This window comes from Brienomyrus brachyistius, unplaced genomic scaffold (assembly GCF_023856365.1).
Source record: "Brienomyrus brachyistius isolate T26 unplaced genomic scaffold, BBRACH_0.4 scaffold67, whole genome shotgun sequence".
In the NCBI taxonomy this organism is placed as follows: domain Eukaryota; kingdom Metazoa; phylum Chordata; class Actinopteri; order Osteoglossiformes; family Mormyridae; genus Brienomyrus; species Brienomyrus brachyistius.
This window is the reverse complement of record NW_026042342.1, coordinates 557,920-576,781: the sequence shown is the minus strand read 5'-3', so window position 1 is coordinate 576,781 and position 18,862 is coordinate 557,920. Positions and strand designations below refer to the sequence as shown.

General features: G+C 45.0%; 2 protein-coding genes and 1 long non-coding RNA gene across 3 annotated transcripts; all 3 read left to right on the top strand.

The window, feature by feature from the left end:
* Window positions 1-1,483: 1,483 nt before the first annotated feature.
* LOC125725444 (poly(A) polymerase gamma-like) lies at window positions 1,484-5,296 on the top strand. The gene is made up of 8 exons (XM_049002366.1): window positions 1,484-1,894; window positions 2,426-2,547; window positions 2,665-2,825; window positions 2,930-3,039; window positions 3,123-3,292; window positions 3,439-3,519; window positions 3,734-3,790; window positions 3,999-5,296. The coding sequence occupies exons 1-8, from the start codon at window positions 1,801-1,803 to the stop codon at window positions 4,095-4,097; spliced, it is 894 nt and encodes a 297-aa protein (XP_048858323.1). The 5' UTR covers window positions 1,484-1,800; the 3' UTR covers window positions 4,098-5,296.
* A 1,054-nt stretch (window positions 5,297-6,350) lies between these two features.
* Window positions 6,351-7,927, top strand: LOC125725446 (uncharacterized). Its single transcript, XR_007387490.1, has 2 exons — window positions 6,351-6,482; window positions 6,770-7,927. It is a non-coding gene; the product is annotated as an uncharacterized LOC125725446 (long non-coding RNA).
* Window positions 7,928-8,312: 385 nt separating this feature from the next.
* On the top strand, window positions 8,313-18,848 carry LOC125725443 (proto-oncogene c-Rel-like). Its single transcript, XM_049002365.1, has 10 exons — window positions 8,313-8,909; window positions 10,584-10,723; window positions 11,231-11,379; window positions 12,788-12,879; window positions 14,558-14,698; window positions 16,107-16,211; window positions 16,377-16,592; window positions 16,869-16,937; window positions 17,038-17,088; window positions 17,247-18,848. The coding sequence occupies exons 1-10, from the start codon at window positions 8,873-8,875 to the stop codon at window positions 17,915-17,917; spliced, it is 1,671 nt and encodes a 556-aa protein (XP_048858322.1). The 5' UTR covers window positions 8,313-8,872; the 3' UTR covers window positions 17,918-18,848.
* Window positions 18,849-18,862: the final 14 nt, after the last annotated feature.

The window sequence follows — 18,862 nt, the reverse complement described above, 5'->3', positions numbered from 1 at the left end:
GTTTCTTTATCTATAGACATTATATTGTGCTGACTGCCAGTGCGTCCACAGAGGAGAACCACTTAGAATGGTGAGTGCGTGACATTATCGTATCCCTGAGCAAAGCCATACGTCCTTACAGGGAACTGTATCTTGTGTTTAGTAATGGTAATAGGTACTTCGTCCATCTTCCAAGAGCAGTTTTCCTATAGAGTGTCATGGTTTAATATTATCGCCCATACTGTGGTTTCATACCTGTGCCTTTCACAGTCTGTGCATACAGTTGGATTGCTTTAATTAGTACACAGATTTTCACAGATAGGGGCGGCATGGTGGTGCAATGGTTAGCACTGTTGCCTCACACCTCTGGGACTCAGGTTCGTGTCTCCGCTTGGGTTACATGTGTGTGGAGTTTGCATGTTCTCCCCATGTCGTCGTGGGGTTTCCTCCGGGTACTCCGGTTTCCCCCCACAGTCCAAAAACATGCTGAGGCTAATTGGACTTGCTAAATTGCCCGTAGGAATGCATGTGAGAGTGAATGGTGTGTGAGTGTGCCCTGCGATGGGCTGGCCCCCCATCCTGGGTTGTTCCCAGCCTCGTGCCCATTGCTTCCGGGATAGGCTCCGGACCCCCCGCGACCCAGTAGGATAAGCGGTTTGGAAAATGGATGGATGGATGGATTTTCACAAATGTAATATTAAGATGCTGCCGTTCCACCTAATTCAGTTTTTTTTTTCTTGCATATTATTTTGTAAAAGGAAAAAAATTACTTTTGAATTTGTGAAAATGTGTGCAAAATGTTGGATATGTTGCAGTGTGTCCACATGGGGGCACTGTAACCTTTGTTTACTTCTGTTTGAACGCACAGAGCCTTCGCTCTGGATGTGGGTGTTCAGCTTGTTACGCTGCTCATGCCACCTCATTGTGGATTTCGCTCTCATTTTTGGCGCTGAGACACCAAAGCAATGTGCTGTTAGTTTTTGTTTTTTGAGTGTTTTAGAGATGTGTGGCATCTGTAAATGTCATGGGTGACAACCGGTTTACTTAGTCACCACATCACCCTCTTAAATCCAGACAGAAACTGAACTATACAGTTTTAGTCACTAAAGTAGTGACTTCATAAGTTTTGTAAATATAACATGACTGACTCTTGTCATATTTAAATGACGCTAATTTCCCTACCTGGTAGTTGGCTACCTTCCATGTTGGGTACCAGTAATGTTTGACTGTTTATTCCATTGGTTGGTCTCTCATACAGATCTGTTTGTACACAGGCTTTCCCCTGTCACCTGAACTTTTGCTTGTAGAATTTTGCTGTGTTTCTGATCAGAGCGACAGTTGTTATGAGCTACTTTCTTCTTTCGACAGGATCGGTCTTGTGGAGTCCAAGATAAGGGTGCTGATTGGGAACCTGGAACGTAATGAATACATCACTTTGGCTCATGTCAATCCCCAGTCCTTCCCTGGGAGCAAGGACAGCCATAGCGAGTGAGCATGAAGTGGCTAACTGGTTAGCTGTTGACCTGGGGGAGGGGGGTGAGGGGAGTCGCACCCTGATATTGATTATGTCAAGGGTTTAATGGCTGCAAATTGCTTAAATTTTGGTTTCAAATGCATATAATGATGTCCATTTAGGTTAATTTCTGCTAGAGCTGCTGTTCATTTAACATATTTTCAAACGCCGATGATCCCTGTAAAGCTGCTTATGATGCACAGACACTCTGACGTGAGCTGTTACAAACCAAAAGCGCTAGGCTGGATTCTGAGAAATACTTGGCTTCCTGCAAAACCCTTCCATCAACCAGGAACGAGTTTGTCTCCATGTGGTTCATCGGGATCATCTTCAAAAAAGTGGAGACCCCCGAGAGCGTGAACATCGACCTAACGTACGATATCCAGGCCTTCACAGACACTGGTAAGCACGCCGCTTCTCTTTAAAACTCTGCGACGTACGGATCGCAGAAAGGCAGTCCTATTTTTGGTGGTACTAAAATGGGATTATTTCTGCTTTCACGCCATCACATTCCCAAGCGGGCACTGCCCCGCCCCCAAAATGCACAGAGATGGCAGCGAAATTCTAGAAGTTTTATCTTGGTGTACAACGCTACAAGGTGCTAAAATTCACTTGTGACTCCAGCGAATTCTGTCTCAAGATTTATTATTCCTCACCATTCTGCATGTTTTTTATTTTATTCGTAAGTTGGAACCCTGTATGTTGGGGATCCCAGTATGGGAGGATGTTATGTACTACGGTAGTGCTGCCAGTGTCCGTTTTACGGTATCGTATAATGGAGCTTCACTGTAGATCCTGTTATGGTGGTCGTAGCATTCGGCTTTGACAGAACGTGGGCTCCAACACCTTAGCTTTGGGTTCTAAGTCAAAGAGTGGGTTCCGAGTCTGCGAAAATCGTTCATGGAGTTGACTGCGAGTTGCCCCTCCACCCAGTGTACAGGCAGGCCAACAACATCAACATGCTGAAGGAAGGCATGAAGATTGAAGCAACTCATGTGAAGAAAAAGCAGCTCCACCAGTATCTTCCCCCAGAGGTCCTTCAGAAGAAGAAGAGGGTAGGAGACGGCAACCTAAAGCATCGACTTCTGGAACTAGCGGCATTCTTTTTGCTGCCCTCCTCATACAGTGATGCTGCATATCAATGTGTCATTAAGACATCTCCCCTACTTCAGAGTTTGGCAGATATAAACCGCACCTCCAATGGAGGGTCGAAACGCGCTTCGCTGGACGGGAGCCAGTTAGACAGCTCCAGAGACACGGACTGCGGCACGCCGTTCAGCTCCCCAACCCCTGTAAGCAAGCCAAGCAAGGCGGCCTCCGACAGCGAGGACAGGTACTGGCTCTCGCCTCGGTCTGTGGGTCCCGTTACCAGTTAGTTTCAAACTCTGGCATTTTGGGCCAACAGGCTGAGGGTCACCGAATCATGTCTTCCCACAGAATCTCGCCACCCAAGCCACAAGTACCTCTGTTTTGTGAAGTTTCTCCTGCAAAGGAGATTTCCTCCCCAAGTCCAGAGCAAGGCATGTCGATCCCCGTGATTGGAACAAGTACGTACCAATACCACCATTTTCTGTGGCTCGTGCATAATGTGAAATGCGGTTTAATAAGTGTCCCCCCTCCCCCTCCGCAGCTGGGAACTCCATCCCCACGCTGTTGAGTCGGGGTGTCCCACACCATACCTCGCCCACGACCAAGCCCGTCACGGTGAACGGTACAGGCGGCACCAGCTCTGCACCCAAGAGACCACACTCTCCGCCCCCATCAGAGGAATCTCCCAAGAGGCTTAGGGGCACAGACAAGGTGGCACTGCTTATTTTTGTAGATCATTGGGGAATGGCAGACTGCTTGTTAGACAAGTGCTTATGCTCCGTGCTAATATGCTATGTGACCTGTGCTAATGCTCCGTGCTAATATGCTATGTGACCTTCTCCCCCCCCGGACTGCAGGATTCCTCTGACAGCTCGACAGCTCAGGACCCCTGTCCCCCTTCTGAAGAGAGGCTCGAGCATAGGGACGGCCCCGTGCTGGTGGGTGTAAGGTCACTGTATCTGAATGTCATGCAAAGCTGAGACACTCTTCCCTCCAAGTAACAGCTGCTGGGTCTCTGCTCTTTTCCTTTGACCAGTAATAGAAAATGATCTCTTCATTATTAATTAATTCTTTTAATGTCTTAGTGTTTTACTATTGATAAACATATATTAAATGTAGGGTGCCGTCTACCTCTCCCTCCCCCGCCCTTAGAATCTTGATGCCACAAAGCCCATGCCTATTCCAACCATCGACACATCGAGAACACAGGTAAAAATACCTCACCCCACCCCCCACCCCCCCCCCCCGCCATCTCATCAAAGACATGACAACAGTGAAATCTGGGCATAGACAAGGTGCTGGAAATTCCCTTGGCATAAAAAGATACTCCAACCTGTGAATAACCCTGTGTGTGTCTGTGTGTGTGTCTGTGTGTGTGTGTCTGTGCTCTTTTTCTCCTGTCTGTCATGTTTTTCAGAGACTCTCCAGCAAGGAGCTTCCAGATGCCTCCTCTCCCCTCCCCACCAGTAACCTGCGCGTTGTCAAGAACTCGATCAGACTCACCCTGAACCGATAGCAGTCAGCCGGCGTGCTTGACACTCCTGCTCCGCCTCTGTCGTTTAATTTCGAGATGCTCCGGTGCTTTTCCGTTTTAAAACGCCGTTGACACCGATCCACTGCCGACCTGACGGACCCTACAGTGAGACTGCGGTAAATGTGAAATGGACCAAGGCCCTGTGTGGGCACTCCAGACCCAGCGCCACCTGAATGGAGACTGGATTTGTCTAGGTCCTGCCACGTTTGCGCCGATTCCGCTTTTCTTTGCCTCGTCAGGTTGTCGTTACTCTTGGCACCGAACTTGTCAAAGGCATCATTTGTGCAGTGGGTACAATTTATGTAAATAACTGCCCTAAAAATCACGGTTTTCACAAAGTGTTTCTCTCTCCCCCTGTAATGCACTGAGAATTTCAGTTTTATTCACTGAAAGTAAGCAGTCGAAAGTCCGTTTTTGATTTCATATCTATCTGACTCCCGAGTCTCACCCCCTCACCTCCACACCCACCCCTTATTTTTATTTTGCCTTCATCCCTTTTCAATTTTCCGTTTCTGATTCAGTTAGAAATAACTGACCTAAGCAGGACCCTTCTGAGGAAGTAGCCGTGCTTCTTCAGCGGCTTCCCCAGCCATGCTCTAGTTTGGATGCATCTCTCTCTCTCTCTCTCTCTCTCTCTCTCTCTCTCTCCCTCCCTCCCTGCAGGATGCAAAGAACAGGAGCTCATCCCATTTTTTTCCCCCCTTCCTCCTGTGACAGGCCGGCTCGCTCACCGTGTAGCGCCTGGCTAGGTTATGTTTGCCGCGATGGGATGGCTTTCTGGATTTTATCCTCCTGCTGTTGTGACTCCCTGAGCATGGGCTGGTGACTGCGTGTGCCTCCTATGGAGCCCCCCCACCCCCCCCCCCCAAAGGGCTCCTCTGGTGTCCGTGTTCCGAAGGGACTTCCGGTTCACTCGTCTTTGCAGAATGATTCCACCATGATATTTTGAAGTTGTACATCCATCGATCACCTACTTTGAAGATGCATTCTTTGACGGGGTTATTTTATTTATATTAGCATATTTGTAACGTACTTTTATATAAATGTAAACGTCACAAACCTTGCAGTCACTTAATTTACATGCAGATTGCTCTATCTGATCTGTCAATCTTTTCATTTATCACAATAAACCGTTGATTTTGGTATTGTTTTGTAAGGTAATAAATGTATTTGAAAGGGTATTTTTGTATGTAATGTATATTGCCTCCTTTAAAATAACACCAAAAAATGTAAACCCCCCCAGCAGACCTTTGCTTTTTTCCTCGCATTGATTCTGTTTGGTCTCGACACGTGCGTAGTGTTTTGAATTTAGTGCGCCTATTTAACAATTAATTTTTGTGTGTGTGTGTGACAACAATTACTCTGCCAAAACGCAAGGTGATACATAGTTTTGGATGTTTCGGATTATTTATTGTCTTCCCACACTGCGACATATTCAATTGTTGAATCATGCAATTGAACAGAAAAAACAAACATTTAACAAAGTATCCATTTATGGAGTCCTGGTTACATTTGTGCTTCTCCTTACTTCCCGTAGACAAATTTGTAAAAATGTCGAGCAGCTACAAAGTCTCTTTTTATGCATCATCTGAAATTCGTGTCTATGCTACTTTTTACTTTCTTTTTAGTGTTGCAGAGCGCTAATAAACTTGATGGAGGTAAGTGAAGTTGGCGCTGTTATCCTGTGTTTTGTAGACCTCTTGCTACGATACCTGGGATGGGTTATTTAATGTTAGAAAAAACTAACGCTCCTGTTTCAATCGGGGATATAAGTACACCTGGGACGTACTTTCGACGCAGAGTATAAATCACTTTTAATAATGATATTAGCTGTAAGTGATGTTTGTTCTGAATGTGCTCGCTCCGTCGATATTAACTCCGATTTTTTTTTTACGGGACCGCCCGTTTCGTACAGTCATAATAGGGAGAAATACAGTATTGATTACCATATTTTTTTTACACCAAGCGCTCTGCACATACAAACTGAAAAGATAATCTAAGATCATCTTTCCTGATTCCTGAATATATTTATTTTCTTCGCTGGTATAAAATACAGTTCGCGATGGATAAGAATTTAGAACCGTTAAATGGCGCGTTCAGTTGGCGTATTAACCTACTTTTTCTGAGAAAGTGAATAGTATGACATGCTTAACCCTCTATGGCATGGTGTAACCCTCAGGCAACAAACCACTTTTTTGGCCCACACACTGCCCCTTTAAATTTTTTCCAAAAAAACATCACAGTAAAAGTCTGATGACAAGTCTGTAACCAATAAAATTTGAGGTGGGCGTGGGTTTGACCTTTCGTCTGGGGGTGGAACAGTCCTTTTTGCAACCATAGCCGGCTTGGACACACTGCTAGCAAAAGGTAAGATACATTTCACTTTTTAACATGTTAAAATGTAAATAATTTTGTATAAATAATATCTGTGATGTGCATGAATATGTGAAGAAGCCTATTTAATTGATTAAAGGCACTTTTTGTCTTTATTTATATACTAAAACGGTAGTCTTTCATTTGTTGCCACAGGGCAACATTGCGCAGTTAGACCACTTTCGTTTTAACAATAACATGCTCATGGATGGAGATGTGTAGGGATGCATAGTTATCACCATAATCAATTTTTTTGATGTACTATCTACTATTATTCACAGGAAATGGATGCAAGGACATTTTATGGGTGTAAGGAACATGATCGAATCCCAATGTCTGAGAAGCTGGCTGTAGATGAGCAGATGGTCCCCTTCAAGGGAAGAAATAGACTCAAGCAATACCTGCCATCAAAACCAAAGAAATGGGGCTACAAGATACTCATCTTAGCTGGCTCTGATGGTGTCCCACACAATTTTGAGATTTATACAGGGAGAGCTGTGCAACCCCCTGAGCTGCCAGATGTAGGAGCAAGTAGTACGTGGGTGGGATGTAGGACGTGGATCTTTTATACAGAAGACGGCTAAGGTTGGAGAAACCACCTTGCATGTTGTGAAGTGGTATGATAACCGTTCAGTCAGTCTTCTCAGTAATTACATTGGAGCACACCCAGTCACCAAGGTTGATAGGTGGGATGGCAAGCAAAAAAAAATCATTCAAGTCCCCTGTCCTGCTGTGGTGAGAGAGTACAATAAGAATATGGGTGGGGTGGATCTGCTGGACTCTCTCATTGCACTGTACCGCAACAAAATCAGATCGAAGAAGTGGTACCACCGGCTGATGTTCCACCTTATCGACATGACCATCGTGACTGCCTGGCTGCTCTACAAGAGAGACTGCAGCAGTGCTGGGATGAGAAAAGACGAACAGATGAAGCTTTACACGTTTAAGTCATATATTGCAGAAAGCTTGTGCAAAAGTGGCAAGAATCTGGAACGTAAGAGAGGTCGTCCCAGTTCCACAATTGCTGGGGAGTATGAAGAAAAGAGGAGAAGAGGACCCGCTACACCTATTCCAGTCCCTGATGTGAGTCTGGATGCCACAGCCCACTGGATGGTCATGGATGAAAAGAAAGGGAGATGCAAGGTACCCGGATGCAAAGGTAGACCTAAAGCCAAGTGCCAAAAATGTGGCGTGCATCTGTGTTTCACATCCACCAGCAACTGCTTCCTGAGGTTCCATACAGAATAATATAGACTGTGCTTTGTAGGGTTGGAGAAACACTGATTCAGTCTTTACCCCACAGGAACATACATTCAGAAACACAAACATACACTGTAGCTAATCTCCAACACACAGATTGATAAACCATCCACTGATGATTGTTGAAATAAAACTTGTTGAAATTGTTGTTGTCGTTGAAATAAAACTTTTTAAATTAATTTATTGCTTGTTTGCTTCTCATTCAACTTATTATATAATATACAAAACCTTGGCGTTTTAGTACCCTTGAAGCATCTTGTTGCCCTGAGACAACAGACCAAAATCTGGTGGGGGGGGCTGGGGGGGACACATTTTATGATTAATATTTTATCAAGGACCCCCAAGCTCCCTAAAACTAGAGTCAAATATTTTTTTCCTCCTAAAATAAAAATTCATGCCATAGAGGGTTAATATTAACTAAAGCATGCATTTCACTTTAGTAGGCTACCCGGGAGATTCCCAGTTCACAACTTCGAATGTCGGCCGGGGATTACCCAGTATGTATATAATATACATATACAATGTCTTAATAACGCATTAAATTTGCTTAAGCAAACCCTTAAATGCAGATAATTAGCACGTGCTGGTGTTCGTCCTAATAACTGAAATATTAGAATTGAGTAACTTCTACACTTTACCCGATGCAGGTCAAGACTCGGTGAAAGTCTTCATGCTTTTAACTTTGGAAAAGCTCGCAGTTTTTATTCTTGATACACGAGGTCACCTCGCCTGTAGTAATAACCAGTGGCTTTACTGTACAGCTGGGATATGTGAGCCAGCTGACCGGACACAAGTCCGTCTCCAGAGAAATCTCGTTTTGGAGAGAATAGTGAGGCACGTTTATTTTTCGTAACACGTTTGTGCTTTACGAGAACGCTGTAATTCCGGTTAGTGAATTTAATAAAGTGTATTTTAATATTGTAAATTATGGCCTTCTGCAGCACTTGCTGTGCTTCCTGTTATTGTTCGTAACTAACAAGTACCTTACCGCTGTAAAATGCAGTATGTTGGATTACGTGACGTATTAGTTTAATAATAAAACCGCCCAAATGGGGGAATTCCCGGCTCCGGCTTTTAAACTCAATACATCACCTTTCTAGTATTAGTTGAAGCTTGGAGTTGAAATGATAAAGTGTGATAAGCCCGTCCACAACATGAACTGTGAGTAGAGAACAATTTTATGCACTTAGCGCTGCGGAAGTTTGTAAGTCTAACGTTTGTTACGATTATTATTGCATTCTATGCCTGCTGTTTTAAACCGCGTCTTCCTGGTGTCATGGACAAAAACTGTAATCTTTTTCATACACATAAAAAACAAAAAATGTGTTACTCTTTGTCATATATATTTAATATCTAAAAGTTTAAATATGGCTTTATATTTACCTATTTTTCTTTACGCGACTAAAAAATGACACCAACTACCAGACTGCAAGACTTCTACCTGTCGCATGACGCCTACTTGAGAATGTTAAGCTAAATTTAAAATGCCGGTGAAAATTACTTTAATTCTTATTTCAAACCCTAATATCCGCATAGTACCGTACGTTGTTTCATATGCTACTGTTGTATCCTTATAGCTGACAAATGGACTGAAATGTGTTGTTTTACCAACTTGTAGGATCTTAATTTTAATCAATTATCAACCTTTAGTAAATGCTTGGTACAAAGCATTTTTAACAGAGACCCGATTGTTATTTTAAAAATGAAACTCTACGGCGCCACAACGCGTTCGACCCGTAGTATACAGCTAAACTCGTAGAAATGCGGAAATTTACGCTGTCTGAAAGCTAAACCTGCGGAATGAATATACACTGTACCATCAAGTCATAAACAGAACCTCAGAAAAACGCAGTTTGCTACGGGAGTAAATTCTTTTGAAAGCTGGACGTGAATGCGAATGTAACTGTGGAAGTCTCGAAATTCCAGCTTCCTTGTTTTAGAAACTCGACTTTCAATAAACGTTTCGCCCGTGTTTTGTTGTTAATTTGAATACTGCGTCCGATTCATCGTCCTAATGAACACACTGCATGTTCAATAAACTAAATTTTGATCATTACAGTGAATGTTCTCTGTCTTATCTCGCCAATGACGGTTTAGGCAAATATGCCGTTTGGTATGTGGGCAGCTATATTTGGCATTTATTTTCCATTTCTGCATTTTCTATGCACATCTTAAAATTACTTTCAAACGTGGTTGTAAAATAGCAGTAATAGTTATTGACCATACATCTGTGCAGAATGTAGGATTATGTTGTGATTTCCCTTGTGTCTACTGTCAAGTTCTCTGAATGCAAAAGGCACGTATGTCAAAATATGAATATTCCAGCGAAGACGGCTGGAACTGATGGACGCATTTTTACGCGGGTGCCTCTTTTGTGCAGCGCAATAGAGCTTAACAAGGGCAGTTGCCATAGACCCATGCACCCTAATTTCCAGCGTTTTCAAACTTTGTACGTCTCTAGCTTATAACGTCATCAGTCTCAAAGATTCAGCACATTCAATGAATGAGAAACAGAGGCTAGCAATAGTAGCATATATTTTCCTCGATTATAACGGTCAACGTGTAAAACGCAGTAACTGGTGGAGCGCTGAATACATGCAATCCCGACTATATTGTATACTCTTAAGTATGAATGCTTTCCCAATTTGCGCGTAAGTAATTCTTCACAATCTCTATGCCTTCATCAGAGGGGTGTTTATAAATGAAACGTGGCAGTGATGGAAGCAGTTATTGTCCGTTTTTTGTAATGACTCTGAGCCCCCATCAACTGCATGGTGGGTGGATGGATGATGGGAATAGCTTTTACTGGAAGAACACTCTCCCGCTCTGTTGCAGTGTGCAAGCCCTACACGGAGATATTCGAGCAGCCGAAGCAGAGAGGCATGCGCTACAGGTACAAGTGCGAGGGCCGATCGGCGGGCAGCATCCTGGGGGAGAGGAGCACCGACGACAACAAGACCTACCCCACCATCCAGGTCAGAGGGCACGCAAAAGCACGCTGGAACCGCACTTTTCAATGAACTGGTGTCACCGGTACCTTGACAGAGGAAATGGATGAATGAAACAGAGGAAATGAATGAACGGTTGAATATTTAGAGAGCGGTTATATTACTGAATAAAAACTAGAAGATTTCTGGGGGGAAAGTGCTTCATTGTTTGAACATAAGCACATTGAAGCCCAGATTATCGTTTTGTATTCAGAAACGGATTAACAAAGTAATTATGTAATGCTGTATTCATCTGAAACGCACGACACTGCAGTTTTACCTTGTGCTCTCTTAAATGAGCAAATATGTTAGTATATTTCCTCACCATAACACATAATCTAGAATGTTGATCCCCTGAGATCAATGTTTGTTGTAACAGACTGGGAAGAAAGTCATTTCTTTGCTGTAGTTAATATCTATAGTTTGTTTTGGACACAATCAAGTGCTCAACAAGTTCTAACATGACTTTTCTTTGTCCATTACTTCCATCTTTAGATTTTTAACATGTTTGGGAAAGGGAAGATCCGCGTGTCTTTAGTGACAAAGAATGAGCCTTACAGGCCACACCCCCACGAGCTGGTTGGCAAGGACTGCAAGGACGGCTACCACGAGGCTGAAATGAGCCCGGACCGCAGGGTCTTTGCGTAAGTCACCATGTGTCCTCAAACCGCTCTGGCTTCGATGCTCAGAGTAACACTGAAGGAACGGCAGCTTCCAGAAAGCTGGGAGCCGGGAGGGAACAGGAACATGGACTGTCTGGGGGTTCCGAAGAATGAGCTGACAAACACTGATGTAGAGTGACGACAGGGTAGAAAGGTGGACAGGGGCACCTGGAGTCTGTTCTGAGCAGCATATATGGGTACAAGGCAGGGGTATACTATGGAATACATCACAAGGTATAAACACACACTCACTCACACAAGCAGTGACACTATAAGGGCAGGGGGTGTGCCATTCTCACTGGCAGATTCTCTATGTGGTTTTACCTTTTTTATGCGGACGCTCCCTGGGTTATGATGGTCCTTGTTACGATATTTCGACTTTTTTCACATTCAGTACATTAGTTGATGTATCACATGAGATATTATACATTTTATTATAAAATAGGATTTGCATTGATGATTTTGTCCAACTGTAGGCTAATGTAAGCTTTTCTAAGCATGTTTAAGGTAGGCCAGGCTATGATGTTCGTTAGGTGTGCTGTATTAAAATGCATTTTTGACCCCATCATAACCCGGGGAGATGCTGTACTGCATATGAGGCTTGGTGACTTCCCTGCTTTTTTCTTCTGTACTCTGTGCACGCTGACCAGCCCTAGGTGGTATCTCAGAGTTTCATTCTGTCATGGGAAACAGCCGGGGGATTTCCCTGGCAAGGATCCAGTGGTCATCTTATGCAAAGTATTTGCCATAGTACTGTTCTCCCACTGCGGTTTTAAAAGAAACGATGAGTCTGACCACACTGGAAACTCAAATAGGAACTCCTTTGAAGTTTTTTAGTATTACGATTAACTGGTTTTTCTGACTTGCAAACTTTTCAAAATATGGGAATGTGAATCTCTTTTTAGGTGATTTTCAAAGAAACATTTTAAGTTCTGCATATGGATGGTCACCCAGATTTCAAGAAATCAACTGAAAACACATGAATTAGCTATATTTTTCCCCACAGTGTCACTGCTTGCGTGAGTGAGTGTGTGTTTATACCTCGTGATGTAATCCATAGTATACCTCTGCCTTGTACCCATATACGCTGCCTGGAACAGGCTCCAGATGCCACTGTCCGCCTTTCTACACTGTCGTCACTCTACATCAGTGTTGCTCAGTCCACGTTTCCGTTCCTTCCCAACTCCCAGCACACCCGTACCTTTCATTCAGTGATTTTGGTTGGTTTTTTACAGATGTGCCGCGAGTTGTGAGGGAGCAAGAATATGTACTAATTGCTGGTCCCCGAAGACACGGGGTAGAAACTGGTGCTCTGTCTGCGCTGACCTCACCGGCTGGGCCTCTCCTCACAACATCCAGGGTTAACACCCATCGTCTCTTCTGCCCTCAGCTTTCAGAACCTGGGGATACAGTGCGTCAAACGGAAGGAGGTGAAGGAAGCCATAATGCAGAGGATGGAGCAGTGCATCAACCCCTTTAACGGTAAGACCTCCAGCAAAGCCCTTGCTGGGAGATTCAGAACCAGAGCTTTGTGAGTAAAGTTTCTCCATTTCTCAGAGGAGGCTCGGCTTAAACCTTATGAGATCCTACATACATCACGCTCGCCGGGACCACATTGGGACCAAGTGTTCCTTGTGCTCAAAGGATCCACCTGAGATCAAACTTATCCTGCTTAACCGAGTCTATGTTCAGCAGCTCTATTGCTTTAATCCCCATGTTGCTTTGGTCACACTTAGACTTAGCTGTCACCTTTGTTTTGGTTTCACAAGTGTAACGTTGAGGGGAAGGAGAGAGAGGGTGACCTGAGAAGAACTAGAGAATCAAAATGCCACGGGCTGTCTAACGCTGAGTGCTCGCTCACCCCCTCCACCCCTGCTAGTGCACTTTCCCCGTGTTCAACGCCCACGGCGTAACAGACACGACTCACTCCCTCTGACATCACCTTTCGTCTGCTTCCTCATTCGTATTTTGCTCCAAAAACAAGATCTGCACCCCTATAAGGTCTTCCCTGTGCCTGAGCAGGCCTGTGAGACACCCCCACTCCCCATCACTTTGTGGCCCAGTTCTCTATTGGTTTGATGTCACGGCGTATGTGCTTGGTTAGGGATGCGTGGGGTGGGAGGGGGTTGCGTCTCCATCAGCCCCCATGTTTGGTTTCGGTTCTCTCACTTTGTTATCACCCAGAGGTTATGTGTCGTCATGATGACCACAAGGCATGTATCCGTGGGAGGTGCACGCCGAAACTGAGAGGGCGGATGCGTGCAGGTATATGCATGAGCATATGTGATACACGCTCACACATGTGGGCACATGTACCTCATGGCCGTGTTTAGGAGCAGCAGGCTGTGCACTGTGGGCGTTGATGAGGCAGAAAGCGTGAACGTCATGAAAAGGCTGGAAGTCCTGGAGGTGGAAATAGAGAATGATGTGATTTGTAGGGCACGGTCGTGGCGCGGACTCGTCCTGTTTAGAAGAATGAAGCTCTTTGTGTTCATTTCCGGTCGCTAATGTAGGTTTGTGGTTACAACTTTAGGGCTGGGCTTCAGTGCTGTTTGATTCAGCTGACGGCCTCATATCGTTTCCTGTAGTCAAATCTTTCCTGTAGCTGACAGTACTTCTTTCCCGCAGTATTCAGCTCAGGCCCCAAGAATACCAAGCTATTTATCTGGCTCCTCCTCTCTGTTTTCTAGGTCTCTTTCTAAATAGTCAAATATGTTTTACACAAGCCGTAGCTATTATGGTTAATTCTATAGGGTAATTTGCTGATATATTAGTTACAATGATTTAATAATGGCTACAACAACAGTTTTAGGGGAACAAGGTGAAGATCATTATCTGACATCTACACTTCATCACGTCTGGAAGCCGTGTGATTCTTGAAGCTGACCCCTCCTGTAGTTATTGATGCCCTGTTGCATGCTGGGACATGGCAACCCCTGGATGTTTCTCATTAAGTGTACTTGACCGTACTTGTGTTCGTGTTCCCGTTTTACGTCATCTTCCGGATGTCGTTCCTGCTTCCGAATGAGACCAGTGCCACGATTCATTGCGTTGAAGTTAGCGAGACGGCTCTTGCCAAGTACGACCATCGTGTCTGTGACATTGACAAACACCCCCCCGTCTCCTTGACGCTGACGGTGTTCCACTGTGTCGCCTGTAGTACCACAGGAGCAGCTGCTGCAGATCGAGGAGTATGACCTGAACGTGGTGCGCCTGTGCTTCCAGATCTTCCTGCAGGACAAGATGGGTCGCTATGTGCAGGCCATGGAACCTCTGGTCTCCAACCCCATTTTCGACAACCGTGAGTGGAGCCACTTTGCTTTCACTTTCTGTTCATGCACCTCAGCCCTGTGGTTTTTCTGCCTGCCCTGCTCGTAGCAGGGAGGAAAACTCCCCGTCCTTTACTCCGCCCCATGTGGAATTTAGGATCGGAGCGTAATTCCGTCCCTTAACATTCAGTACCTCAGTCTACCAGGTTTTCCTTTTGTCAAATAAATTTGAGCTCAAGTTGTCATCATTCCTGAATTATTCTTTAGATTTTTTTCGGTGGTATTTTTGTACTGATAACCCAGAGTAAAGGAGGACTGGCAAAATCCTGTTTCGAACCCTTGAGTGGCATCAGCTTGCATTGGAAAGGTTATCATGAAAAATTATGCATTTATAATCAATTTAAGTATTTGTTATGCAAAATAACAACCAGGAATGGTCAGCCTGTCTGTACAGAGACAGCAGTGTTCGTGAAAAAATGTTTTGACTGAGAAAATTTACTATGTAGGCTACGTTTTTAAGTATGACATCTGTGGTAACAATTGCATTTTGATCACAATGTTTATCAGAATTCAGCTATTAGTGTTAAGGATGTAAAGGTGACTCCTATGAAGTTTTTACTTTTTACTGATAAAAATTCATCAGATTCTCTATACAGTCTTTCTTTAATATGGGACATTAGTCCAAGCTGCTCACACACACTACAGTGACAATTTCATATCACTGTGATAAAAATTGACAGACTCGACAGCATGTTCCGCAGCAGTGTTCTCTGTGGCATTTTGCTGAGGTTAACATTCTGTGAAGCAGCTGTTCTGGCGTGCCTGCCCCGGCTCTTATCTCACCGCCTGGGTGAGAATCGTGTGATGTCATCACAGACGCCACGGAAATCCCAGCTCCTCTGGGTTGCCACGGTGATGCAAATCCTGCACGATAGTGAGCGAGATTACCCACTTACGCAGCCGCCAACTTCAGAGAGCAGCCGCTGATGTCACCGAAAGGGTTAAATCTCTGCCGGGGGGGGAGGACACGTCTGGCAAACTGCCTGTAAAGGTCAAGAGTGACTGGGTGATCAGAGGGACGGCAGAGAGAGAGAAACACTCCGAGTTTCATGACTTCATACAACCGCAGGAAAGGGGTTTAAGGTAGAGATTAACATCACACTTGTTATTTCCTCTTCTGAAATGAAGAGGTCAAGCAATTTGTCAAACAGTGCTTGAATATGCGAGTGACGTGGGGTGTGGATGACATCCGCTAGCGGGTGGAAGTGGGAGAGCTCGGTGGTTCTACCCGATCCAAGAGTTCCTCAAACGCGACAATTCCCAGCCAGTTCAGCTGCCAAGATCACACGCTGTTGTCCTACACGGACACGGATATCACACGGCTAACGGCACCCCCCTGAGCCAACGTGCTGACCTTCCTGGCCTCTCACCCCTTTGCAGGTGCCCCCACCACAGCTGAGCTGCGCATTTGCCGCGTCAACAGGAACAGCGGCGGCGTGAGGGGTGGGGACGAGATCTTTCTGCTGTGCGACAAAGTTCAGAAAGGTAACATGGACTTACATCAGGCCAGCTGTGAAACATTTTGCACCCCATACCTTGCAGTTCACCAGCTGTTTCAGGTGCTGCTGATTACACTAGATCTGCCCTAAATTATTTGTTCAGTCTTCTGTTCACACTACTCATCAGTCCTTAATTTACTCCTCAATACAGATGACATCGAAGTGCGGTTCTTTAGAAAGAACTGGGAAGCGAAGGGCATCTTCTCGCAGGCCGATGTGCACAGGCAGGTCGCCATCGTCTTTAGGACTCCCCCATACCTCAGTACCTCCATCACCGTCCCTGAGGCCGTGGGGATGCAGCTGCGCCGCCCGTCCGACCAGGCAGTCAGCGAGCCACTGGAGTTCCGATACCTGCCTGATGATAAAGGTGCGTCGCTCCCTAGGGTTATGAAGGGGACTGACAGACACGGATGGTAACTTCAGGATTGGGGCGGAGCCACAGGGCCACTTGGTGTAGCTCGAAGCTTATTGGCCCCAGCAGTGCCTCTTCCCCTGTCACTCACCGATTCAAAACATATCATTGGCTAATGATAAGTTTGGGTCCTCCGCATGAATTTTAAAGTTAGGGTGTCTGGTCATGCTTGCAAGGCAGCGCACTGGTGCCTCTCATCACATTTTCACGTTCGTCCTGTACCATTTGCAGACCCCTTTTACTGCATCGCTAAAAAACGGAAGATCGAAGAACTGATGAAGGTCCTTCCCAACTTCAACGGTAAGGAAAAAGGATCACACGTGTCAAAACAACGGTACAAGCTATATACGCATTTATTTTTGAGTGATATTACTTAATATCAAAATTCCATTTTATTTAGGTGTGAATCACCTCAACAGAGTGAAGCCACAGGCAACTCAGATTAAGAAAGGTAAGAAATAGGCCACAAACCTTATTTGTAGGGGATTAAGCCCAAACAGGCACTATGATTGGCCCAGTCTCCTGTCACTCATTAATTCAAAACATATCATTGGCTAATGGTAAGACTGGCAACTCTTATTATTGTCTGACCTCCTTCCAATCTTCCAGAGCCCGATAACACGTACATGAAGACGACCACAACCAATGGCATGCAGAAGCCTCCGCCAGCCCTCAGTGGAACCTCGCCATACCTGATGGCCATGCAGACCGTGACACAGCCTCCAGTTTCCATCGCCCACGTCACACCACTGCCGAGCATCCAGGCCGCCGCTGGCATGGGAATGCCGGATCCGCATAGTAGCTCCACCTTCTCCGACCTGCCCCAGCTCACCGAGGGCGACCTACAGTGCCTGGGCATGGTTGGGGACGGGCAGCTGCAGCAGAGAGGCCTCACCCAAGGCAAGGAGGCGGCATCCGGATCCCAGCCCAACTGGGCCTCCTACGGCTTCCCGTCAAACCAGGGCATACTGAAGGGCGGGATTAGGCCCTTCTCCTACGCCAGTGACATGGACTGCGACAACATCCTGGAGAACTTCACCCAGCCGCCAGTGTTCCCACTCAAACAGGAGCTCATGCTGGAGCAGCCCAGGCACGTCAATGGGGCGTCGCCAGAGAGCGCCATGCAGCATCGCAGCCTGGCACACTGCCACGTGCACAACGGCACCACCCTGGAGGCTCTCACACATACCGGGGCCAAGGCGGCAAACCTCGACCTCAACCTGCTGGCGAATCAGTTCAACGACGTCAACGGCGACTTTGGCAGGATGAACTGGCATTAGGCCCGAGAGCGATTATGAATAATTAAGGCCAGTCGGGGTGCTAGTTTGCAGGTATCTCACTGGCTTCGACAGTGGCCTGAAGCTTAATGATGATTAACAAGAGCAGGTCTCCACGTTCTCAAAACAGACCTAATAGGGTTTTCTGGGTTTCCTCCCAACGTCCAGAGGGTCGAAAGAGTAATGGATCTGTAGGAGGTAATATCCTATGGTAGATTATCTTGGTGTAAGGTTTATTTTAAGGCTTAAGTATTTGTGCTTGTGTAAATATACATGATATATATACATGATATCTGTACATATGGTATATATGTAATCTGAGAAGCCATGTATGAGGGTTTTGGAATGGATGTCTAATCTGAAAACTATGTGGACTAACCAATGTTTGGTTCATTTAATGGTAGCCGTAATGAATTCTGTTCCTAAGAAGGAAGTTAAAGGGATCTACTTTTCCCTCGTAATGGCTATGTCATATTTATAGCGTGAAGTTCTCAGACTCAAACCACAGTCTCCAACATAAGTTGTTGCTTTTCAGAGGTAAATCACTTTGGTACCACTTATAAATAATATATATTTAATATATATATATATAATAAGGCTCCCCTTTGCCACTTATAAATGGTAGTAACTCATTAACGAGAAGAAAACTTCAATTATACACAAGTGTTACAACGTAATTAGTAACCTGCTTATAAAGCATTTATAATCCCTTTATAAGCATAACCTTCGTGTAAAGTGGCACCATAACTTTTTAGAAATTGATTGTATTATTTTCTCAAAAGTGCCGTCGGTAAGGGGTTCCCCACGCATCAGCTCATCTTTAAACTCACCATTCTTTCTTAATGTCATAGTTTTATATTTTTGATATTGTGGCGTTTTCATTGTGATTCCTCAGTGTAATATTCACATGCTTCTTAATAAATATTTAATTTGACGGATGTGTCCCTA